The sequence below is a fragment of the Phaenicophaeus curvirostris genome, chromosome 4, assembly GCF_032191515.1.
Source record: "Phaenicophaeus curvirostris isolate KB17595 chromosome 4, BPBGC_Pcur_1.0, whole genome shotgun sequence".
NCBI lineage: Eukaryota > Metazoa > Chordata > Aves > Cuculiformes > Cuculidae > Phaenicophaeus > Phaenicophaeus curvirostris.
This window is the reverse complement of record NC_091395.1, coordinates 27,927,615-27,953,089: the sequence shown is the minus strand read 5'-3', so window position 1 is coordinate 27,953,089 and position 25,475 is coordinate 27,927,615. Positions and strand designations below refer to the sequence as shown.

At 40.8% G+C, this 25,475-nt stretch overlaps 1 protein-coding gene across 4 annotated transcripts in view; it reads left to right on the top strand.

Annotated features, from left to right (window-relative positions):
* BMPR1B (bone morphogenetic protein receptor type 1B) overlaps nucleotides 1-16,874 on the top strand; it is a 252,332-nt gene extending 235,458 nt beyond the window's left edge. For all 4 annotated transcript variants that reach the window (XM_069855598.1, XM_069855596.1, XM_069855599.1 and 1 more), the window contains 7 exons: nucleotides 2,447-2,543; nucleotides 3,340-3,478; nucleotides 9,012-9,204; nucleotides 9,635-9,932; nucleotides 12,210-12,385; nucleotides 13,756-13,886; nucleotides 16,069-16,874. In XM_069855598.1, the coding sequence (XP_069711699.1) occupies nucleotides 2,447-2,543; nucleotides 3,340-3,478; nucleotides 9,012-9,204; nucleotides 9,635-9,932; nucleotides 12,210-12,385; nucleotides 13,756-13,886; nucleotides 16,069-16,194 (1,160 nt within the window). In that variant the 3' untranslated portion in view covers nucleotides 16,195-16,874. The remainder of the gene's footprint in view (nucleotides 1-2,446; nucleotides 2,544-3,339; nucleotides 3,479-9,011; nucleotides 9,205-9,634; nucleotides 9,933-12,209; nucleotides 12,386-13,755; nucleotides 13,887-16,068) is intronic.
* Nucleotides 16,875-25,475: the final 8,601 nt, after the last annotated feature.

Here is a 25,475-nt window from a genome sequence, read left to right as displayed (position 1 = left end):
AGGTGAGACAATAGCTCACTTATCATCGGTGTTGCCTCTCATCATATGTAGCCAAATAAATATAAAGACATATGGAAGATATTCCCCTCTCCTGCGAAAGCCAGTTGCATGCTGGTGCTGTGTGTAGTAAGCCACGAGTAAAGCTGTGTTAGCTGACTTCATCAGCATGAGGGACGTTAGCTACTGCAAGAGCATAAGCAGTGCTGCTGCTGCAGTCTGCATCGGTGCTCCCAGCATGGAGATCAAGATACATTCCTTTAAGTCTTGCATGCCTCTTCTTTGCATTTGCTTTACATAACTGCATTTGAGTATCAAAAAAATTGAAGTTTTGGAGTCTGAAGTTTGAGAGCTACACGGCACTTCTAAAATGCCTTCTGGCTTCTGTGTAGATTAAATTGCATTTATTTATTTTTCTGAACGGGAGAGGCCCAGAAGAAACACTGAGCGCAAAGTCTGGATTGTTTAAACCCCCAAAATGGTCAGAATTTGATTCAAGATTTCAACATCGTTGTCATTCCTCTCCCAAGCATACATACTGAAATGTACAGAGACAGCACGAACAGCATGGATGCTTTATAAGTTCTGGTAGTGCAATGCTGTGTCTATGTAAATGCACAGACTTCCATGTTTTCAATATCTAACTCACAAGTATGACCAAGATCTGAATTGCTCCTTCTGCGTCTGACATCAGCCTTCTTACTGCTAAGCACAAAAGCCCAACTTCTGCTGTGGCTTATTCTGTGTAGTTGGAAAACCCTTGCTGTGGACAGATGTCCAGGTTTCTCCCAGGTGTAAAAATCCCACTCTATGGTCTGCGTGTTCTGTTTATCCTCTCCCCAGTTAATGGGCTGCGACATCTTAAACTGTTACAAGCCACGCATTTTAGAGGGACATAGCTGGCCAACACAGGCTGCTTACAAAGCATGAAATAGAGCCCTTAGCCCTGCTGAGCAGTCATCACCTCCATGAGAGAAGTCTGGATTCCCTGGTGGGCTCTCAGTTTCGCCTCGCGCCTGCTCGGAGTGGCAGGCCAGGTAGAAATCTGCTGCAGCAAGGAGAATGATGGGCTCAAGTGTTTTACTGATAGGCATTGTGTCAGTGTCCCATTTCAAAGGCATTGGCTGTATCTTGAATGTTTACATTGTTAGTGCTCCCGGAGCAGGTAATGGCAGGTTAAAACATGACCAGTGTGATCAAAAGGTGCATGGGTAGGTAATCTCTGCTTGTAGTGGAAAGAGGAAGGAAAAAAGTAGTTTGAAGGCAAAACCAGAAACTGGATCTTTAAAGTGAAAGAGCCTGACAGTAAACCAACAGTCCCTTAGGAACCAACTTGTCTCATTACCCTTGTAAATCTGAAATGTAATAGTGCCATTCCAGGATGAGTCTATACGGGTAGAATTCTTGCATTTTACGTTGTGTTGGGCATTAGCGTGAAAGATGCAAGACAGCGAGGCTGAAAGAGCTTTGGAAAATGTAGTCCTCATTTGCATTATACCACATAACAACTTTGGGAGGGTGGCGTGTGGATCTACATGCTGAAATATCATTTTGAGAGTTTCGAGTGCAGGGGCAGTTAAAGAGTAGTCCTTTGGTTTTCAGCAGAGGAGCATGCACAGAGGTCAGACTCACTTGGTTGAGTTGAGAATACAAATTTGGACGTTAATGGTATACTTTAAAGGATTACATGAGTCTCCCAGGCAAAGATTGGCTGAAATGTTTTTCTAGTTTTTACATAACAGTATTTTCTACAAGTTTTTTGACATATTTCATATTGTGAGGGTTTTACAGAAGAGCTGCTGGAAGGATAGTTTTGCCCACCAGCACAGGAAAGACTTGCTGGCATACAGGGTGCTATAGAGCGAATGGAGGAGAAAAGTCCTGCTCAGGTGTTTAAAACAGGGTCTAAGAGATGGATTATTCCGCAGTGATGAAAATATACTTTCAAGGCCTCTTGTGGCCTTCCTTCTTGGGGGTTGGATGGTCCCTCATGTCTTCCCTCCTAGGATAAATGCATATTTATTTTATTCTTATTTTTATTAACTTCTCAATAGGATGCTACTTAATAAGAGTGATTTAAGATAGAGGCAGTAACATTTGTATGTCCTGGTTGATCACTTAGGTTAAGACGTAGAGCTACAGGTCTTAATTGATTTTTTCATTCAGATCCAAACAGGAAATTGCAAATCAAGGTGATGTTTTGACTGAGTGAGGGCTGAAAAATCAAATAGGCTTTTGGAGGTGCTGGTTTTGCCTTGGCTGGTGAGGGTCAAAGAGGACATGCACAAACTGTCTGAGGAATCCAGGGGTATCTTGCACAAGACTTCAGTCAAAAAGAAGGGAACCAATCTTGTGTTTGCTGCAGTTTTTAAGGCTTGTGTGTCTTTTGGTACTGACTTTGTACTACCACCCTTTCCAAATTTTCCACCTTCCTTCTTTTTAACTCCAGACTTTGCTGAAGGAAACATTCATCATAAGGCCCTGCTGATCTCGGTGACTGTTTGCAGTATACTTCTGGTACTTATCATCATTTTCTGCTACTTCAGGTAAACAAGGAATACTTTACCAGCTTGTTAATGTTCCTCCCAACATTTATCTTTTTATATACTTAAGAATTTGAAAAAAAAAAAGAGTGGACCTTAAAGAAATGAAATGAGAAACTCTAATGTTATGATGAGGAAAACTGTATTTTATTCATGCTAGTCACAGGTGTACCTGTGTGATATATTTTATAGAACATGTTTTGCCCATCATCCTAAAAAGTCTTTCATGTAGAAGCACAACTTACTCTTTACTGAGTCTAAGAAAGCCACAGGACAAATTTTATATAGGGTAAATAAACCTAAGGCTTCTAAATATGTTCAGGTGGTGAAAAAACTGATCACAAAAAAGAGAGGGACACAGGAATGTAAGTAAATTTATCTGGAAAGTTATAATAATCTACATACATTATGTTTAAATAATTTATGATGTTATTTTAAATAGTCCCAGGTCCCATGACCTTACCTGCTCTGGCTCTTTAAAGATCCATTGCAGTCAGTAAAATAAAACTCAGTATTTGCTTTGTCTATGTTTTAAACATATTTAAGTTTCAGAACTTAAATGTTGCAAACTTACACCAGATTGCATGGTCCTTGAGTTTTATACCTACAGTTCTGATGGTGAAAAAAGTTGCTAAAAGTAAAATAGAGAATTTTGGATATTGAGTCCAGCTTATTCCTCAGGGAAGCAGAGGAAGCTGTGAGTCTATAAATGAAGCAAACCTGCAGGATGATGTGCATTATTCATTGCACATGTGTTCATTGTATGCGAAGCTAATTTCACTTTGGTGTAAAATGGCAGATACAAACGCCAAGAGACGAGGCCCCGCTACAGCATCGGGCTGGAGCAGGATGAGACCTACATTCCCCCTGGAGAGTCCCTCAAGGATTTGATCGAGCAGTCCCAGAGCTCAGGGAGCGGCTCCGGGCTCCCTCTCCTGGTAAGGAAGCAATATTGTTTTAATGGAAGTTTAAAATGCAAAAATGAGCAGAGGAAGAAGACAAAAAATGAGGCACCAGAAATTATATTTACGTGTCCTCAGTTGTTGTTGTCAGGGCTTTTTTCTGTCCTATAAATGACAAGGATTTAGCTGGAAAACAGCTGCTTTAGAAATAGGAGTTTGGTTTTTTTTTCATGTAGACTAAGCCAAAAAAGCTTTCGTTGTTGTTGATTTTTTTATACCTCAGCAAATTCCTTGGTTTAGATACTGTAGGGGAAGTACAGGCTGAGAGCTTACAGAAATTATTTAGACTTTACTCCAGTGTACAGGATGGCATCTGGCCCACTGATCTTATTTTCTTGCTTTTCATGTGCAACACGCAATAGCATTTCATGCACCGACACATCATCTTTTTATAAAGGTAACAGTAATTCATCAAGGCTTTTTATGTGTCGACTTCACTTTGCATTCAGAAGTCAAGAGCAAAGTATTTTTCCTTATAGTGTGGTAATCTCAAAGGTTGAAGGCACAGGGATGGAGTTTGTGATTATTTCTGATCTGACTACAGGATGACTGAGCCCCCGAGCTCATTGTGAGAGAGAAGTTTTACCTTCTATGGCAAAATAATTCAGTTTAACAGGGATTTTTGTTTCTGGGAGTCGTTTTCGCTTTGTAGCACTGAAAAAAGAAGCCAGGTTACTTATTTAGATTACTACCTCTGAGAAAATGAATTAGATTTCATTTTCATTTTTCAGAGATGATATGTCCCTCCTGTCTTCCAAACCCATTAGTTTGTAGTGATCCTATTACAGTGGATGTTGTCCAGTTTCCAAGTGCTACGTACTATCTATCTGGTTTTTGCCCATACATCTTTTTTTCTATACCCTAACAAAGAAATAAAATGGAAAGTTTTATAATTGCTTAAAACAAATCTGACCAAGCTAAATTTGTTCTGGCAGGAGTAAGTGCTCACAGTCCCATTTAAATAAACTGCTAACTTTTTAAAAAATCCAATATTCTGATCATTTAACATAGCTATTGAGAAAAAAGTCAAGCTGCCTGGTGGATGCTGTAACTGATTCTGAGCATGGAAAACTCATGATCATTTTTCTCTTTTGAGAGGAACTCCCATCATTTGGGTCTAGGCTTTAAGAAAGTTCTGTCATATTACATACCCATCTCCCTCTAGCAGCTATAGAAAGAGAGGGATCATGCTTACAATTCAGGACTAATGAGTGCTTCTGATTTATTTAATTTGGGGTGGTGGTGGTGCTGGTGCTATTTTTATTTGGTTTTTTGCATAATATCAGCTCCATCAAGGTCTTGGTCTGACCTTGATGCTCCTACCTGTTACAGTGAAAAGTAATGTAAAAATTTAGAGCAAACACAAGGAACTTGGTGGTTTTTCTCTGAGAAGATGTGTTTCCAGCAGCTCACATGGTAGCAGGTGCCATAAGGCATCTCATAGCAGTGCATGGCTGAGTACTTCATCCCGAAACACTCTCAAGAGTAAAAAGCTGGAGCAGCGCTGGTGGTGAACACTTGTGCTTTATGCCTTCCTCCATCCCAGTAAACTGGTTGAAGGTGGGATCTGCAGTCTTACTGGTGTTCCCAGGTATATTCTTGCAGTAAGCAGAAAAACTATCTTCTGTTAATTAAGTGCTGTAACGAGTGATGTGGCACCCCAACTGTGTCATTGCTCTGTCCAGTCTGGAGACTTTGGAGCCACTGGACCAAGTGTTCTTCCTGAAAACAATGTTTTTCCTCTCTCTCTCTCTGCCTACAAAATGCATACTTTTTTTTTTTTTTTCCCAGACTTTCCCTTTAAGTAGTGTTTTTCTGTGGAAGAGAAGAAAAATGAGAGCTATAATGAAACTTGTACTTGGTAATAGATATTTTTGTGTTTCCCAGACAGCTACAGACTCACTAAAAATGCACAGATTAATACCTCTGGGCCCATGCCTGAAAGAAGTATATAGGAAATGCCTGGTGGTAATGCTCTGGACTTTATTGTGCAGGGTTTGGTTTTAACTGTATTGTTTCTTATGCAAAGACTGAAACATCTAAAGTTGTTATTTCAGGGAAGTAAACTGCAAACTTATTACAAAATATCACTTTGTGATAAACAGTAATATTTTCTTTCTGTGCAGAACATTTTTTATAACAGACACAGATATTATAATAAAAACAATCATTAATCAAGATTTTATCAAGATTTTGATGTTCAGCAAGTGTTCTTCCTCCTGACCTGTTTGTACCTCTGGCAGAAAAATTTGCTGCAGATCAAATGTTGCCTGTCAAATTTTAAAACAAGGAAAAAAGTACAGTAAGTTGTACATGAAGCCCTTGAGTCTACAAATTGGAGTGTACAATCAAGTTTGTGCAAGCAAGGAGAACCCCATTGGCCTTGACAGGGCAGGAAGTCTAGGTGTAGCTGTTCCCCCCTGAATCCACATGTAAAGTCAGGGAAGGAGATTAGATGCTGGGAACATTTACTTCAGTGGTCTGTATGAAGAGCTGCAGAATTACCGTTTGGTGTCTACCTTTTTGTGTATTTTTCTCCTAGTTGCTCTTCCAATGAATTTTGCTTTTCAAAGGACTACATAGAATCATAGAATGCTTTGGGTCAGAAGTGACCTTTACAGGTCATCTAATCGAACCCCTCTGCAGGAGCAAGGACATCTTTGGCTAGGTTAGGTCGCTCAAAGACCCATCCAACTGGACCTTGAATGTTTCCAGGGATGGGTCCTTCACTACCTCCCCAGGGAACACATGCCAGTGTTTCACCAACCTCACTGCAAAAAAATTCTTCCTTAAATCCAGTCTAAATCTACCCTTCCTTAGTTTAAAACCACCCCTCTTCATCCTATCACTGCACTCCCAGATAAAGAGCCCCTCCCCATCTTTCCTATAGGCCGTCTGTAAGTACTGGAAGGCCTTTATAACATCAGCCTTCACTTCTCCAAGCTGAACAACCCCAGCTCTCAGCTTGTCCCCACAGGTGAGCTACATCCCAACCATAGGTATGGTTTTTCTCTGTAAAAACATTGAAATTACAAGTGGTCGATTTATCTGAGTTCTCATCTGCATTAGCTGAATACATTTATCTGAAGATCAGAAAAATAGAATGCAAATTGTAATTGAGTTGATTCCAGTCAGGGAAAGGAAGCAAAGGACCATGTAACCTTACCTGGCTGGTCACAAAGCTCAAGCAGCAAAATATATAGATTTGAAAAGAAATAAAAAAAAAACCCAAACACAACCCCACTCAGTGTAAATAATTCAAATGAAGACTTCATTCACCATGCTTATGAAATCAGTCAATCCTACAGTTCTGATTAACTGATTTCTTTTAGGAATCGTAATCAGTTTATGATTCAAGAAAGGGCTAAATTCCCTAAAATAAAATAAATTGTTCATAGGAAATTGTTTGACCAGTTGAAACCAGGTTAAGGCCCTTCACATAGTATTCTGCCACCTGAAAACCCATAGCAGAAATGTGTTTTTCATTTTCTTAATGTAATTTAATAAGGAACTTTTCATCATTAAGTATTGTAATTCCATGTACTTCATGATGCCATTACATATATTTACACAAATTAAGTTATTTTATATAACCGCATTATCGTTCAGGATGCATTTTTAAAATGAGCAAAATAGAAAGCAACGATGCTAAAATGACATTACAAAAAGTTACAGCAAAATTCCAATATAATATAACTATTATTCAGTCACTAAGAGCATAGAAGAGAATTAATCAATTTTAAAAAATTAAGGCTAATCTCTGTTCTTGGCATTCACAGATATTAATAAAAACAAGGTACTGAAGCCATCATCTTGGAAGTCTGATAACACATTGCAGGACTTTAAAAATGGGACTTTGTTTATCACAAAGGAAGAAAGCTGGGACTTTTGAAACAGATTTGCATAAATGCCACTGTATGTTTTTCTTCTTTACATTTTCTGATATTAAACCCAGAATGTTAATTACAAAATAAATTATAATAGAACTTACCTAAGAGGTTTTGAATTCTTCTTGGACATGCATTCATGTTGTAGTGGTATTGTAGCAGTCCAGCTTTGAATTACCAAACCGGTAGTTTCCACTGGACCTTCCAGGGATTACAAAGGAAGCAAATTATTTTAAGACCAAGTTTTGATCCTTTTTGTCAGCCAAGATTGCAAAAAAATATTAGGGATTATATAAATAAATATGATTTCATAGTGATTTAAAACAGCGCACACTTGCTACAATAAACTGCTTGAATTTTGTATATGGGTGGTGGTAAAGCCAAGAAATCTCAAACTTGCTTTTGTCTAGATTTTGCCAATTGCTTGGGCCAGATGAAAAACTCCTTGCATTGGAGTCTATCAAGTTATTTTCTTTCCAAGTCTTGTAAAATTCTACCAAACCAGAAATTGTTAGCTGTGGAGCACAAGTGGGTGATATTTCAATGTCCTGTGTGATAGCATCAGGCTGAATCAACCATGAACACCAGAGGGTTTTTTGCAGCATCTGCTTGAGTTTTTCTTAGTGAACTTACAGAAATATGTGATCTACAGACATGCTCCAATCCTATGAGAATATGTTAGTCTCCATTTGTCCAAGGTGGTTTGTACTCTTAAAAGCTTGTTGAATGTAGAACCAGTTTGTCTTCCATGTGAGGTCTTCCATCCTTATAAAGGGTATCCGTGCAATGCTGCCAACTACATTGATCTGCTACAGCTATAAATGGCTTGACTTTAGCATCAGTTCACAGTACAGCCACTAATGAAGCTGGTACGAACACTAGAAAAGGCAGATTTAAAGCTGTGCTTTCATATCTTTGGGAAGAAAAAAAATCTTACTTTTTGTTTCTAGGTAATGATATTTGTTAAAATTAGTGTAGGCACATAGTTTCTAGCTGTAGTGGCTGAGGTTCCTAACATGAAATTTATATTTTGATATTATGAGGCATGGTATTTTCAAGGAAAGTGATAGGAAACTGCTGTCAGTAGTTTTGCTAGTTTTGGAGCTCTAAAATGCTTTTGGCACTTGTGAGCCCCAACCTCGAGTCTCAGCGGCACTGAGTATGTAACAAATATCCTCATTTTAATTAAAGATGTGTTATGTATCCCTTTGGAATTTGGGTTGGGTTGGGGTGACCAAGAGTGTTTTCTGTCAAAGCTTTTCCAAAAAACAAAAGAATTTCTACGAAGTGTCAGTCACCCCGCAGGAAAATAAAAATTTCAAGGTTAGTATTCAAACAATTCCTTTGTACAGACCGATTTGCTTTCTTGAAAGGCCATGGTATATTTTGGGAATGAATGGAGAGTCTTCTTTAGTATGATGGGAATGACCTCACCAGCACTGCATCCTGGGGAAAATGCAGTGTTTCTGCATTGTGGAGCTTTGCTGAAATCCATGTCTTGGTGGCTGTGTATTCTCCTTTCCCCTGGGCTTGCTGAATGGAAAGGAGGTACAGAAAAAGGGAGGGGAGTGCAGAAAATTTCTACGGCACAAGCTGTAACTCTCTATCTTGGCATTTCACAGGTTCAAAGGACCATCGCAAAACAGATTCAGATGGTAAAGCAGATTGGAAAAGGTCGCTATGGAGAAGTCTGGATGGGAAAGTGGCGTGGCGAAAAGGTAGCTGTGAAAGTGTTTTTTACCACAGAGGAGGCCAGCTGGTTCAGAGAAACAGAAATCTACCAGACTGTGCTGATGAGGCATGAAAATATTCTCGGTGAGCAAAATTAAAGAGCATTATTTGATAGGGTGCAGGTTTCTTAAGTTTAATAATTTTATATTTCCTGTTGTCTGATGCCCTTTCCTATGCGCTTTGTTACCTGCTGGGCTTTGCAATTAGCCACCCGGCACTTTTCAAAAGAAAGATGTTTCTAGGATTATTGAAACATAAATAAAAGTTAAAAAAATAATGGGATTTGGGGGCTGTTGCTCCAAATACCACATGTCTTTCTGCCACCTGTGTTTCCATATCTGAGTTTTCTGAAAATATGTTAAAGGCTAGAGGTGAAGCATCACTGCATGGAAGTAAGATTAGAGAAATTAAATATGTTATTAAAATAAAACTATTGAAGTGACTGAGAGTCCAATATTCTGAGTAGTCAAAAGAATTCCTGAGAATTATTAAGTTGAAAATATTTTTTTTTCAGGTTTCATTGCTGCAGACATTAAGGGTACAGGATCTTGGACCCAGCTGTATCTTATCACTGATTACCATGAGAATGGCTCACTTTATGATTATCTGAAATCTACTACCTTGGATACGAAAGCCATGCTAAAACTGGCTTATTCCTCTGTCAGTGGCTTGTGCCACTTGCACACTGAGATCTTCAGTACTCAGGGCAAACCCGCTATTGCCCATCGTGACCTGAAAAGTAAAAATATCCTGGTGAAAAAGAATGGCACCTGCTGTATAGCAGATTTGGGCTTGGCTGTTAAATTTATCAGGTGAGTAGAAGTGCGGATGGTAAGGGAAGGTTGGTAAATCAGACACAAATTCTTTTTGATTGAGTAGGCACCCGTAGTGTATGTGCATCGTTTTCATGCTGTGCTCATCTGTATGCTAGGCCACCCGTATAGGTGAGTATGTCTCATAAACACATAATGCAGGTGTATAAATAATAGCTTTTTAATTATTGACCACATTAGTTGCATTTGCATAAAGATTCAGTTTTCATCACTTCGCCCTCAATAGCAACCTAGGTCTACCACATGCTAAAAGGACATAGCACTACTAGGTTAAATCATGTCTGTAAACCTGTCACTGAAGCCTTCAGCTTGTCTGATCCCAAGATAATTCACTCACAACTCATATAGAATAACAGTAATCATTTGTACAAGTTGCTGATTGAGATTTATTGAAAATCACCGCCTTTAGGCTGTCTTTTGTTTCATTTCCTACAAATCAAATTGCTGAAGTCCAGATTTGATTTTTGAAATGGCTTTTAAATTTGATTTTAAAAAAACAACTTGGAAAGAGCAGACAAGTATGACTTACGCACTCCTGGGATTCGTAAAGGAGTCATCACTGTCTGACAGCTCCATCGAAAAGGAACTTGAGCTTTCAGTGCTGGTCTTGGTGGTGGAGATGTGTGTTATGAAGTCTCTGATTTTTCTGTGCACAGAAATGTCACCGTGGACTAAAGGTTTTGGTTTCAGAGGTCAGCTTTGAAACCTTGGGCTTCCAGAAGAATGAAAAATAAAAAGAAATAAGAATTCTGTACAAATCTTGAACTGATATTATTCAGAGTGTAAGGAAAGGCAGTTTTAATGTGGGCTTCTCACCATTCATAGGTTTCTTGGTGAGGCTTTTCCTTTATGAACTTGACCTTTCTTTAGAAGATGAGAAAGGAGAATTTTTGCTTTGAGGAAGCGTAGCCCAGAAAACAACTTGGAAATACGCTATTTGCTCTAAAAGTTTCAAGGAAGAAATTCACCCTTTGCTTTTCCTGATGTGTACAGAGCAGCACACTGCTCAGCTATGAACTGAGAAGAACTAGGACTACCGAGTGCTGCTGTAAAAGAAGGTGTAATATATATTTGTCACAGTCCAAATGAAATTTACATTACATACTCAGCTTGTTTTCATACTCAATCCTTCCTTAGGCAGCATTTCTCAGGCAATGACGAGTAACAGAACAAAGCAGTTAAAAGGAGTGTGCTCTGCTGAAGCTAAGGAGCTTAGTAAAGTTCTCTACATTTCTCATTTTATTTGAAATATTGCAAGACAGTGCAGGTCCCGAGATTTATATTACATTCTTGGAGGTATACAGAAATGCCACCAGTGTACATCTGATTTAATGACTCTGTAGGTGACTCAGGCTCAGCTTTTTTTTTTTTTTTTATTTTGTCATTTTCATAACTGTAGGGGAAGAAAATTGCTGTAAATGAAGACATTTGTAGAAGAAGTTGTATAATTATTCTGTGAGATTTTGCTGTATGTGTCGCATTAAAGTATTTATGATTTGAGGGTGGAGAAAGGGAAACAGACGTTTTTCAGCAAACCACAATATATGCCATATAATAAAATTGTAAAAAACATTAAAACTGACACAGCTGAATCTGAGTTAAAAAGCAAAAACCCATAAATCCAGTCGATTTGCTTCCCGTTAGATATATGTTGTCTCTTCTGGGCAATGTGTGAGGTGTGACACATTTGGTTAGGGTTTTTTTACACATTTACATCTCTGTGTTTACACATCTCGATGTGTAAAGGTTGGGAGAGATCAAACATAATGCATGCACAAAAAAATAGACTCATCTTCCTTGCAGATCTGATTTGCTACAGCTAAGTGATACTGCCCCAGCTATGTAGTGTCCTCTATTAATTGCTAAAACTAAAGCATTAGGTGGTGGAGTATGTTAAGAAAAACAGCGTTTAATGAAGATTTGATTGTTATCACCATCATTAGAGCTCAGGCTAATGCTAATGAAATCTCACAAATGGTACAGCATCCCTGCTGAGTCTTATCTCCATTTTAGTTCTGCATTTAAACACTTAACATAGCCTCAGGCGGGTCAGCCTTTTAAGATGGGTTGCCTTCACACTAAGAAGCTTTCCTTGTAAGAATTGTTCCATTAAGATTATGCATTACTTTTGACCTTGTTTGAGAGTGGATGTGGTGTGAATTTACTACTTCTCCCATCTAACTTGCTTTCTTTTCTAGTCACTGTGTTGCATTACTGCATGTTTGATGCCCTTTTTTTTCCTCCCACTTCTTTTAGTGATACAAATGAGGTAGACATCCCTTCAAATACCCGTGTAGGAACAAAACGCTATATGCCTCCTGAAGTGCTGGATGAAAGCTTGAACAGAAATCACTTTCAATCCTACATCATGGCTGATATGTACAGTTTTGGACTCATCCTTTGGGAGATAGCAAGAAGATGTGTTTCAGGAGGTAAAGAGCCGGGAGATCACTTTTAATTGTGTCAGTGAATCCCATTTATAACCAAAATCTTCCATTACGTTCTTTTCTCTGGGTAATTGTTTTTACTGCAATAAAACACATGTGGATAAGCCATGCAGGTAACTCTCCTAATATCTGTTCTCTTCTTGAAAGTTATTTTAAAGCATTAGTCAGTTCTATTTCAACAGCAAAGACTTTCTAATGGCCTGTTTGAAGGCAGAGGATACCTGCAGTGAAGAAGGAATAAGGAACTCATTTGGAGGCCTTTTCCAGTGGCAACATTTGTTTTTTGGACTAGGAGTATTCAGCTATTTTTGCAGAAAGAAAGTAGTGATTTCTTTGTTTTGTTAAGTAGAAGGAGGGGGGCAAACAATTTTGGACTATGCTGTGCCACTATTTAAAACAGATAATCTCTTTACAAAACAAGTAAAAAAACCCAGAGAGAAGTGACAGTCATTACATCATCCTCATAGCAGTGATGTGCTTCATTTCCACCTGGTATCAGACATGCAGGTGCGAAGACAGCAAAGATAAAACAACGTGGCCAGCTGCAGACTCAGGGCCTAGATCCATGCTAGTATGTGTAGGTTATGTGTGCTTTCTTCCCATATAGCTCAGTGTAGTGCAGGAACGATGGGTGTTATTATTTCTGTTTTGCCACTGAGGAAAGTTAAGTGCAGAGAAACTACTTCACAGCAGCTATTTGCCAGACGAGTAAGAGTAGAGCATGTCTCTCTTGGGTCTACCCAAATTTCACCTGACTTTATGGGTCTTTAAAGCCTATGGTATTGTGCTGAATGCTCGTTCCACTCTGGATAAACTGAATTTCACTGATGAGCAATGTGATCCCTGTGTTTACAAACTGGTAGTGTGTATTACAGTGATGTGATATAAAATCTGTAATATTGTTGTCATTGTGGCTGTGCACAAGGAATGGTACCTTGCCATGTTCTGAAAAGGCACAGAAATGCCCTTTAATATATACCAGCTCCACTGATAAGAGGACCTAATTCAAGGTTTATTCTTTGCTTAATTACTCTGATACAGACCCACTTGCTAACAAACAGTTCTTTCTGTGATAACTTACTGGTGATTGCTGGACTGGACAGCAGTGGTAAAAAAAGTCTCACTTGACAAGTAAATTATGCTTTTGGATTAAGATACCTGGTCAGTCTCTACACGACAATAATTATTTTGGAGCTTGACTGTGAAATAAACTTCCAGGGCAGTGAAGTCCTTTTAAGGAAAAGTCCATCAAATTGTTAATATGATCACTCTGTGAGTGGATCACTCTGTGAGAGGGGAAGCGGGTAGTGGAAGGTGTCTTCTGCAAGTGACAGGCAACTAATTCCTTCTTTCAGGAATAGTTGAGGAATACCAGCTTCCGTACCATGACCTTGTGCCAAGCGACCCCTCATACGAGGACATGCGGGAGAGTGTGTGCATCAAGAGGCTACGCCCTTCGTTTCCCAACAGATGGAGCAGTGATGAGGTATCATTCCCCTTAAAATGCAGCCTGTGTTTTTAACAAGAGTGAGTGAGATTGACCCAATTCTCTATAATTTTGAGTGAGGAGGAGCTAGCACCAGTCAGGGTCAGGGGTTGAGGAAGGAGTATGACCTTCTCAGATATCTCCACTGAAAGTATTCAAGAGTCCCAAGGGCCATAGCCTACAATACTTGCAAGCGGCTTTATCATGTGCTGTCTGCCAGATCCTACAGCGATAGCAGGCTGTGCACAGACCTTCTTAGTCTCTCTGTTTTCTTGCACTCATTTTGCTTTCTGCTGCTGATATTAATAATTTTAAATCAGTGGCAAGCCAAAAATTCTGACAGAAAAATTATTTTGTAGTGTATAGTGCAGTGACAGCATACCTGGTCTTCTGGCAGCTGCTTCAGTCAGTATGTGGGCTGTAATTCCAACCTTTTTCCTTTTCCCCTCTTTTTTTAAAAGAAGGAAATATCTCCTGTCTCTTTGAAATGACATGAGCATACAGCTTTACTGTGATCACAGGTGTGCAGGCTTGGAAACATGATTTTACCATGATTTTATGCTAACATTAGTACAGAATATTAAGTTTCAGTATTACAGTATTGTGATGTATGGACTACTGTAGCCAGGTCACACCAAGGAGCACTGATCATTCACAACTTTACATCTTCACATTTTAGCAATTAGGGCTACAGATGTGACCTTTCAGAGGAAACATAGGATCCAGAAAATGCTTTCCAAAATAAACCAAGGAAATGAGAGGATCTCACTCCTCCCTGAACTCTCCCTGCTAGTATCTGTAACAAAGCAAAGTTGTGCTTATGTAATCAGAGATGAACAGTTGAGGGAGTGCAGGCAAACCTGCTGACTGCTTTCATGATGCCATGGAGGAAGGATCATTAATCATGTTAATTGATACAGTTTAATGCTGTAAGTCTTCTGCAGTTGAAGGTGTCAGCTGCCATTTGGGAACAGCAGTCTGTAAATCCATATTCTGCAGGTAGATAAAGATTTAGGTGACATATAGGCAATTTTGGAATGTAAGGGGGAAATAAAACACCTGCCTTGGAGGCCCAAGGAGTTGTGCAAAACCAGTGTGGGAAGATCTAACCAAGAATTGCCTGCCTCATCTTCTCCCTAACCAAATCCCTCTGAGCTTTCAGACCAGGAGTAGAAACACTGGAGGAAGCACTGTTAGCATCAGTCCTGGGAAGGGGTTTTGTGTGGTGGCACACGGTATGTGTTTGGTCTGTTACCACAGATACTGAGGATTGGGAGGCTGCTTGAAATAACTGATCTTGATTAATTGGTTAGCATCATCAGTAATCCCAGTTCAGGAGTTGTAGTGATGAGAGGCAAACTTGTTAGTGCATAAAACCTTGTGTATCAGCAAAATGCATTTATAAAAATCTGCATTAATCTGGAAAGTATTAGGTTGGTCTGGGCACTGCTGGTGGTTGTTTAGTGCCATTAAGAGCCTGCACTACTTATGAGTCTGGAGCATCATGAAGATGGAGAACAAGCTGAATAGGATAGAAATCTTCTCCTGTTGTATCAGGCAGTGTAAATTCATGGGCAGATGGGGTCACCACCAGGCTGTGGTGGCTTACAGGGTGCTTTATGTTTGGAGGAAGGTGGTAGACACAGAGCAGGAATGGCAGAGTCAATGCTGACATCTTGTCAGAGTAGTCGCTGGGAGCCAAAGGAGTATCTGGATATGTTTTGGAAGCAAGCAGGGGATGGAGGAGGACAGTGCAGAGCCAAGCATGGGAGTTGGCAGGGATAGCTAAAGCATTGTACTCAATGATCTTAAAGGTCTTTTCCAACCTAAATGGTTATATGATTCTATGAATTTGTACAGCGAAGGGCTTAGAGTACAGAGTTACTCTTGTGCAGGTCAGGCTAAATGAGACTTTCTGTGCGGGTTTGAGGAAGAGGGAGGTGAGAAAAAGTCCTTTTGTGGAGTGTACAGCCAACTCTAGACTACAACAGTAATAAAAGTAATTTCTGTATTTTGAGAAGTCTCTTTAATATACAGAAAAGTTCTTGAAAAGCAGTAGCAGCCAGCATCTTGTCTTTTTTTTTGACTGCCCTTAGAAAAAGACTTTTTCAGCATTGCTGCCAACTGCGGCCACCTCTTCCACTGACCCAGGTGGGACTTTCTCTCCCGTTTCTCTCTGCAGTGCCTACGGCAAATGGGGAAGCTGATGATGGAGTGCTGGGCTCACAACCCCGCCTCCCGGCTCACAGCCCTGCGGGTCAAGAAAACACTTGCCAAAATGTCAGAGTCACAGGACATTAAACTTTGACTCAGCCAGAGGCAGTTCTCATGAAGGCCCATGGAAAGAGACTTTCTTGTGCAGGCAGAAGCCCTGAAGAGGTATCAAAAGTCTTCACTAATAAGAACCTTGAATGCAGCCATGCTTATTAGCAGCTGTAAGTTTGTTTGCCAGCTTTAAGAGACTATCCTCAGTTGAATTTTGACATACAAGATTGGAAGAAGCTTGTCTGCCCTTGTTTACACAGGGAAATACAGTTTTAGTAACTGGTTTAAGATTATGCATGTTGCTTTCTGTGAAAGCCACATATTATTTTATTATTATTATTGTAATTATTATTATTTTAATTGTTTAAAAAGAAACTGATTTAAATTTTATGAAAATAAAAGTTTTGGTTAGAAGTAAAAAAAAGATGTATATTGTTACATTAAAAAGAAAAATTGGAGGAAACTGTGCTGAAAATGAAAGCAAAGTGACTTTTTTTTCACTCATAAATAGTTTATTGCACTCCACTATTCAAGAAAAAGGGAGAATGAGTTGATGCAGCTCAGAGGAGCTGTAATGGAAACCATCTTAAAAGCTGCTTACCACGGAGATGACTTTCCATAGCCCTGCTTGTGAGAGTGGTTCTCAAAGCATGGAGATGGAGCACAATTACATCCCTGCCATGGTTAGTGTGGGCATCCAGGTTTCTGTGGGTGGCCTGTTCCTGGAAGAGGTCGTGCTTCTTTTAAGATAATCGGGAGCTTTATAAACACGGTTCAGCGTGACTTGTTTGAAGAAGCTCTTCGTGTTTCCGTAAATCTGATGGATGTAGTACCAGGATGATAAACAAGTGCCCCTTTTCTTGGCTTTTTGTCTTTCTTTCTAGCCCCCCACTGCAAAATAAAGTAATTTGTGTGTGACTGGAAATGAAATACACATTTGGATCCGCTGGTGAATTTGAAACTGCTGTGACCTACATACACAACCACTGAGTAAGAGGAAGTTCCGTGTGAGAAATAATTATTAACTTACTCTTTCATCTGTGTAAAAGTGAGGTATTCATCTAAAACCACAATTGGGAAAAGAAAATAAACCTGTGTTCCCTTTCTTAAGGGAAAGTGAAAAATCTCAGAAATACCCATTTTTGGGTGGCAATCATTTTTCTTTAACCGTAAGGATAGCTGGTGCCTCCTGTCCACAGTAAGAAGCCAACAGGGAAAGAGTGTGGACTTGGGTGGGCAGGTGCCTCCAGTGCTTCTCCTACACAGTGAAAGGCACCGTAACCTGAAAAATTTTGCTCAAGCTTTGTATGCCTTAATATTTTGGGTGGTTTTCCAGCAGCTTCCATGCCTCTAGAAGCCACCACACCATAGTGACAGGCTTTGGCACCAGAATGGGGCTGTGGAGCATCATGATTCTCAGCAAGAGGAGCTCTTATGGGAGAAAAGCAACAGGAAACGTATTTATTGTTTCCCCATTCCTCCTTTCTGGGGCTGCAGCAGTTGCTATGATGTTAATACTACAGAAGGGGAAATGAGAGGTGAAATATTCCCTGTGAAGTATTTTCTTTGGAGATCTCTGTTCTTCATCATATTATCAAAGCTGAGCTTCGTGGGAATCACCAGTTTACCCTTCTTTACTCTTCTTTCATTTTTAAATTTTTTTTGCTTGACTGTGACATGTTTCACTAGTGTTCGGTTTAGTTTTGAAATAAGAGCCTTACAAATGCTGCTTTGATTATGCTAAGCTTGTTTCAGAACTGAAATAATTGCCATGCTGGATTTAGTCTCAGCATTTCTGTAATGCTTCTTTTTTCCCTTTTTTGGACAAAACTGATTTATTTGTGGTAGGCAGGTGTATAATGGGGGTTGAGCTTCAGAGCTCCCTGAAGGTATTTCTAGTTGGAAAAATTACTATTTTATTCTTTCAGGCTAACAGAGAAAAATATGTAGGTTCAAGAGAACCAGCAAGACCTCCATGATTATAGGTGTCAAAAAGTTTAATCAGAGGATTTTTGTTAATTAAACTGCTTTTCCTGTACTTAGAAATACTGAAGAATACAAAAAGAAAATCTCTGAGAGTTAATAGTACGCCAAAGCCTGGTGCCAAGAGGGGCAGTGCTGGTTTCCTCTGTCTTTAATAAACACTGTGCTTGTGTGGCTGAGAGTGGAGTTTGTTCCTCTCCTTGGCTGCCTTGGTTTGAAGATTTGTAGCACAAAATGTGCAGGACAGCCCAGCCTCTTTTCATCTTTTGTCTTAGTGAATGGAGCTGAGGGCTTTCTGCTGTCACTCCATTTACATTCATGTCCTTTCATAAAAGTGAGCACAGCCCTGAGGAACTGAGGTTTCTCGGCTACAGTGAAGTGGATGAGACCCTTGACTGTGGCAGCGCTTGGGGCAGGCTCGGTTGATCCCATCTCAGAGCACAGTCCCTGCAGGTCCTGGGTGAGCAGCTGTGCAGCAGGGATGCTTCTTTCCTGCCATGTTTAGGTGTGTTTCATGTCTGCTTTCCTCAAATAGTTCATTGGGTTTTGTTTGGGTTTTTTTGGTTTTTTTTTCATCATCATGGCTCTCCCTATAAATGTTTTGGAAGATGCTTTGCTGGCTGGTGGATGCAATGCACGTGATGCCTCCAGCACCTGTCATCAGTGCGCTGCAAGAGAAAGGACCAGTCCACTGTTTTTTTCTGAACAAGTCTTACTTTTTTGGTTCATAAGAAAGGGTTCTAAGATACTGGTTGATAGGTTATGTAAAGTGGTTTTGTTCAATGTTCAAGTATATGTGAGCTTTTCATATATATATATATACACATATAAAAATATATATTCAATCAGGAGTCTGGAATAACTCCTGTATGTGGATTAAGAGTAAACTATTACAGATGATAAAGCACTAAATGAAACATAATATTTATTTATGAAAAGGCATAAATGACAAATCACTGCAACAGTGCTATATAGGAAAATATATATATATATATGAGGAGACACACTCTGAGTAAGCAAAGGATCTGCAGTTGTATAACTAGTGCCTGCCCATTTTCTCCCAAGACTCAAAAGGCCAGATTTTGCCCTCAAATCTCCTACTTACTGTAATTGATGTTTATTGTAAAGGGATATTCCTAAGGCCAGAAAACAGCCTAAGGCAAGTGTGGAAGTGTTGTTTGTTCAGCCACTGTGACATTCAAGTTCCTGCCTGCCTGGTTGATTTTCTGCAACACTCAAGGTGTAATAACAGGTACAGTGACTACAAGTTAGTATGTTTATTTTGCCAGGTATGGCCTTTTAATGTCACTTCCAGATTTTGGTAATTTCACAGTGCACATCACTGAGGGCTTGGAAGTCAGTAGTGTGGTGAAGATAGTTGTGGCTTCAGAGCCCACAGGTCTGGAAACTCAGTTTTCAAATGTAAATCACTGAAGGATGTTTGGATTAGTGACTTACTGGCATAGATAAGATGACATAGGTAAGTGGGAGAAGAAGGAAAAAACAATACAAAACCAAAAGGAAGAGATGCCATCTAGCAGCTGCTATCCTTTCTCTAGCACAAAGTTATTTCTAGTAAAGAAACGGTTGAAAATGTAAAGACTAAGAAATTAAATTTGTGTTCTTTTTTGAGAACCAGTGCCTTATTAGACCTGTAAATACTGTAATTACAAAACTTGGGGAACAAACTGTGTTATGTTGTATTTGTTCAAATTGTATATGGTTGTTTTAACATTCCCCCCAAATAAAATTGTTTCCATCTATCTATGAAAGAGATTTCTTTTAGTTCTGTTTACTTTTCACGTGCCTGAAAAGCACGTCTTTTTTGTTTAATTTCCCTGGCTAGGTTATTTTCACATTGCCTCATTTTATTTATTTATTTTAAATACAATTTTTCCTCTGAGCAAACAAGTAAACAGCAAGATGTTGCATATGTTTTCACTGGCATAAAAAAGCATCACCCCTTTCACAACTCAGTGAAGAAAGAAAGAGTAATTAAAATAGCGTTATCACTAATAGAGCAGTCACTTGCATTTTGTGGCTGATTATGTAAATATGTAGAAATGCGGCATTTGCATAATACTTTTATGAGGCTTTCCCCTTCCCTTCTTTCCCTCACATATTTATGAATTGTGACTATTATTTTGAATAGCATAAGAAGCACAGGGGGTAGTCTGTGCACAGACTGAAAGTTCCAGCCCTATGCTTCAGAAGAAAAAAAGTTGCAGCCTACATACGCTACATCAGCTGAAACGTGGCATTACTTAATGCTGAGAGACATTAGATCATATGTATCTCTACATAGAGAGAGATATTTGTATGTATGTGTATTTACAGCATGAGCTCTTTACTTGTTCTGCAGTGCCATGTTGATGCATTCAGCTCAGCATTTCCTAGTGTGTAATTACCTTACTCGTTATTTGAGAGAAGTGTGTGAACAGCATTTTTCCCTTGAGCCGCACCTTACCCCTAACATAGACCTGCTTTGCTGCAGGCTGTCTGTGAGCAGTGGTGGAGCGTTGCAGTTATTCCCCAGCAGCATTGCCACAGTGCCTTGGCACAGCCAAGGTGGGAAAGTTGTCCTTGGCATGTCATTGTATCCCGCGGTTTTGGGGCTGTTTCTTCTCGTCTTGGCTGCTTGGGGCTGAAGACAATTTGGTGCTCCAGCACAGCTGGTCTTGGCTGCACCTTCTCCAGCGTGCAGCTCAGACAGGTGTTCTTGCAGCTGCCCTCTTTTCCTCCAGTCCTGTTTGCTTTTCCTTCTAACTTCCTCCTAGGCTCTGTGTTCTAATTCTTTTTCTTTTCCACCCTCCTAGGTACTTGGTTACTATTTAGCCTTGGGCTTAACTACCTGTATCTTCTACAGCTGCAGGCAACATTGGGACTGTTATGCTTCCATTCAAGTTTGGCTGGGTCATGCCACCGTCTCAATTCAAAACCAGAGCTCTGCTGCCTCATAAAACACACTGAAACATGACTTTCACTGCCTGGGAAAGGAGAGTTGCAGTTCCATCTTGAAAAGCAGAAACACCGAAGCAGACACTTCAGGAATGTCTGGTAGAACAGCTAGAGGTGAGGTACCTTAAAGAAAATCCCTGAAGATAAAGAGGGAACTGCTTGGCCAATGCAAAGACTGCAGGCTACAGCAGACCCAGCCCATGGGGTGTGAAACCAAAGGAAACTTGAGTTTGGCAGTACGTGTAGGCAGGGTGGGAATGATGGGATGGACAGAAAAGAACTTGTCTCCTGTGAAAGCTAAGTATGCAAAGGGAGAGGCAGACAGGCACCAAGAAATCTGAAAGCAGTGACTGTGTCTGAAGTGGGTACCTTAATTTTGCAGAAACCAGCCCTGCGTGCAGCTCAGCTTCTCTTTAGCTGCAGGGCCACTTGGTGGCCAAAGTGACCACAGAGGTATTTATGCCTCATACCCCTTGGGATACAGATCCTCCCCCGACATCATAGCTCTAAGTAAGTCCTCTTCATATATAATACATCTCTTACTATTACAGAGAATATAACCATATAAGAAAAAGAATCATGAACAGCTTTCCCTCCATGGTACCAAAGGTCCAGTGCTTTTGGATGGAGTCACTGGCATTTGGCTCTGTGCTATTCTCAGTGTGCTTGGGCAATGCCCAGTATTTCATCCAGACTCGGGGGGTCTGGGTCTTGGCTTGGGAACCTGCCAGTCCCCACCTCTGTCCCCAGTAGCTGCGAGGGACAGCCACATAAGTTGGTGCTGTGGGGCTGCCCATGCCTGCCCTCCTGCCAAGAATTACTGCCTGTTAAGTGCAAATGAATTACAAGAGCCAGTGGGCAGAGGTTGCCCACGTCTTGGTTTTAGCAGAGAAGCTCGGGAAACAGAAGTGCCATGTGTTAGCGATACATTTCATTGAGGAGCATTAAAGAAGCCAGTGGTGTCCCATTCTCAAGAACAACTTGAGCAGTTGTCTTCTGCCTTCCATGCAGCTGGCATTAAAGACTGCAATGGGAAGAAGACAAAATAAAGCTACCTTAAACCTCTGGAAAAGCTTGCTGTAATCCATGCGTGCAAGGGATGATTTTTTTAAAGGTCTGCCCTTTTCCAGCTGGACTGAAAGGTCTCTCAAACCTGGCAAACGCATTTATCACCACGTTCTCAGCTGTTGGGCTGTGTACTGTTTGGCTTTGTACACTATAAGAGTGCTTCAGCTTTGACTAAACCTTGACTTGCGCCTGGCAGGGTGGGCTGCTGCGAGAGCACGTCATGCGGGTGCACTGGCAGGCGGCTGGTCTGGTGTGCGAGACAGCAAGGGATGAGTGTCCCTTAGGAGAGCCTGGGGGCTGGCAGGCAGCCCTGGACCCCCAGGGGACAGGATGGAACGGGACGGTGCTGTCCCCTGCAGCGCGTGGGCCCCTGTATCGCTTCCATCACGGGTAGGGTGAGCGTCTCATCTAGGGGCTGGCCCGTCGACAAGGGTCTGCCTGTAAAAGATGAGTTTCCTTACTCCTATCCCACAAGTCCAGAGAAGAGCGACAAAGCTGGTGAAGGGGCTGGAGAACAGGCCTTATGAGGAAAGGCTGAGAGAGCTGTGGTTGTTTAGTCTTGAGAAGAGGAGGATGAGGGGAGACCTTATGGCTCTCTACAACTACCTGAAAGGAGGTTGTGGAGAGGAGGGTGATGGCCTCTTCTCCCAAGTGACAGGGGACAGGATGAGAGGGAATGGCCTCAAGCTCCGCCAGGGGAGGTTCAGGATGGACATCAGAAAAAGATTTTTCACAGAAAGGGTCATTGGGCACTGGAACAGGCTGCCCAGGGAGGTGGTTGAGTCACCTTCCCTGGAGGTGTTTAAGGCACAGGTGGACGAGGTGCTGAGGGGCATGGTTTAGTGTTTGATAGGAATGGTTGGACTTGATGATCCGGTGGGTCTCTTCCAACCGGGTTATTCTATGATTCTATGATCAGCTGGGAGCAACACCTGCACAACCACGGTGGAGAATAGCCTCCTGCACCCCTAGAAGTTTAATAATGAGCAAAACAGGTCTAACAAGGCTGAGGCTCAGAAAACTCCACCGACCAGAAGAAGATCTCTCAGAGTGGGGAGTGGGTGCAAGAAGGGTGAAGTTGAATGTTTGGGCATTGTATCCACCTGGCTAAATCAGATATAAGCAGGCAGTGCTGGACAAAATCATGTTGCCCAGATAGTTATTTAGTTTGTCTCCCAGGCATTTGTGACAAACCCAGTGGGCTGATCCCCTCTTGAACAAAAAGGATGGATACAGGGAGAGGAGATGAGCTCAGCAGCTGAGGGTGTGTTTTCTTGCCTGTTGCTTTTCTCCACCTTTAACTGTAGCAACGAAATACAAAACCCGGGAAAACTGTCTGGGGTGAAATGGTTGCTGGGGCAAAACCCTGTGGGAGGTGTGAGCGTGAGGATTTATGAAGTGCAAGGAAACAGCCTTCACGGGCATGTGGATGTCATGAATGGTATCTTATGAGGGAGATTACATCACAAGTTCTTATGTACAGAAACATTATTTTGAGCAGATAAATTGGTTGGTTTTTTTTTTTTGAAAAAGAAAATAAATAACAGGCTCCACTTTCTTTCCAAGCTTCCAGGAACTAAACGACTGAACACAAGGTAGTGATGTATTTTTTTTTTCAGTTGCTTATAAATATAATTTATTACCTGTTTAAAAATTCTTTCTTACACTTTGTACATGTCAGGCTGACAGAATAAATGCAGGCATTTACAAACAGAGGGGAAGGAGAAAAAGGGAGGGGGGTAAGAGGCACACTCAGAACTAGTAAACCACACCTCCACTGTACAGCAATACAAATAATGCAATGGCTAGCACTTCTCTGGTAGTAAGTCAGTCTTTAGAAAAGGAATTGCATAGAAGATACAGCAATAGGGAAATCAAAACCAAAATGCTTCTCCAGACCTGAATAACAAAGAAAACAAATCCCACAAACCCTGGTAGAGCTGAGACATGGGAAAAGGAGGGGGAAATGTGATACACCCTCTTAGCTGGGGTTGCACAGATGTTTCATTTCCTATGGGCACTTGTTCTTTGCTTTGGAAAGGTACCAAAGGTGCTGTATTAACTTCTTTCTCTTTTTTACTCTTTAACATTTACAGACAGAACATGTGTTAGCAAAGCAGTTTACCACACAGATGTGCCAAAATAGGAATGCCAGGTAATGCCACAACTTCTCTGTCTCATCTGTGTTAGGTACCCTGCATCAGAGTATGTTATTGGTTTGTGGCTTGGGGGGTGTTTTGCAAGGTGCCTTGCAAGAACTACAGGAGAAAAGTGTTTTGCTTCTCCTTCTTAATTTTATTTACTTTCCAGACTGATTTTACTTCTTATTTATATCATTTAACCTCCCAAATTTACTGGCAAGTTGTAACAAGAGCCAGCTGGCAGCAGCCAAAGAAGCTCTCAGGGCTGCACACACTTTTCTCATCTAGGGGCTATTGTCCCACCAGCTGCAAGCTGGCAGCTGGAGACCAGAGTGCCAGCACGTCACCAGCGCAGGACAGCCCTACCTGATTACATCCTGCTTCTTCACGGGCACCTAGCAGTTACTTGCGTGCCATGGCATGGGATGCTTTTTGAGAAAAGGGCAGGCCCAGGGTACAGCGCACGCAGCAGTTCATTTCTTTGTAAACAGTTGAGGAGATTGAACCACTATTAAGTACATTTAACCACCATCACAGAAAATGTGAAATACATATTCAGCGATAGAGGTTTGTGGAAATTCTGGATTATCATTGCTTTTTTGTACAGGCAGAGCTTATCAAAGGACTTTCAGATAAAAGGATTTTCAGATTTCAGGGAGCAGGTGCCAAGCTTAAAGGGCAAGTAAGTAAATAAACTAAATGCTTCTGTTTCAAGCGAGGAGTTTGACCTACCAAAATTGAGGGTTCATTTCTGTGGGTTTGGTTCAAGTCCAACTCTCATTCTTTGCCAGATTTTACTCTGCTGGCTCTTCATGTACTGCCTATTCGACCTTTCAGTGATGATACAGCATTGAATTTTGACCTTCACCTTCCCAAGCAGAAGTTTATCATAAGAGGACACCCACGACTGACATCAGAGCTAAAAGCCTCCAGCAGTAGGTGTCCTTTATTTTCTCCTCTCTGTCTGTATGTGTATCTACACACACACACACACACTCTCAATCACTTTGCATTTCTGTTAAAATTCCCACTTCAAAGGATGTCCGAGATACATGCTTCAGCATTAAAAGAATCTGCAGTGCAGCTCTTTTTATGAACTCAAAGTTTCACACACAAGCTAGGAATGGATTGCAGTGGTGACTCCAAAGTCACTATCTCATTGGAGTCCTTGTGG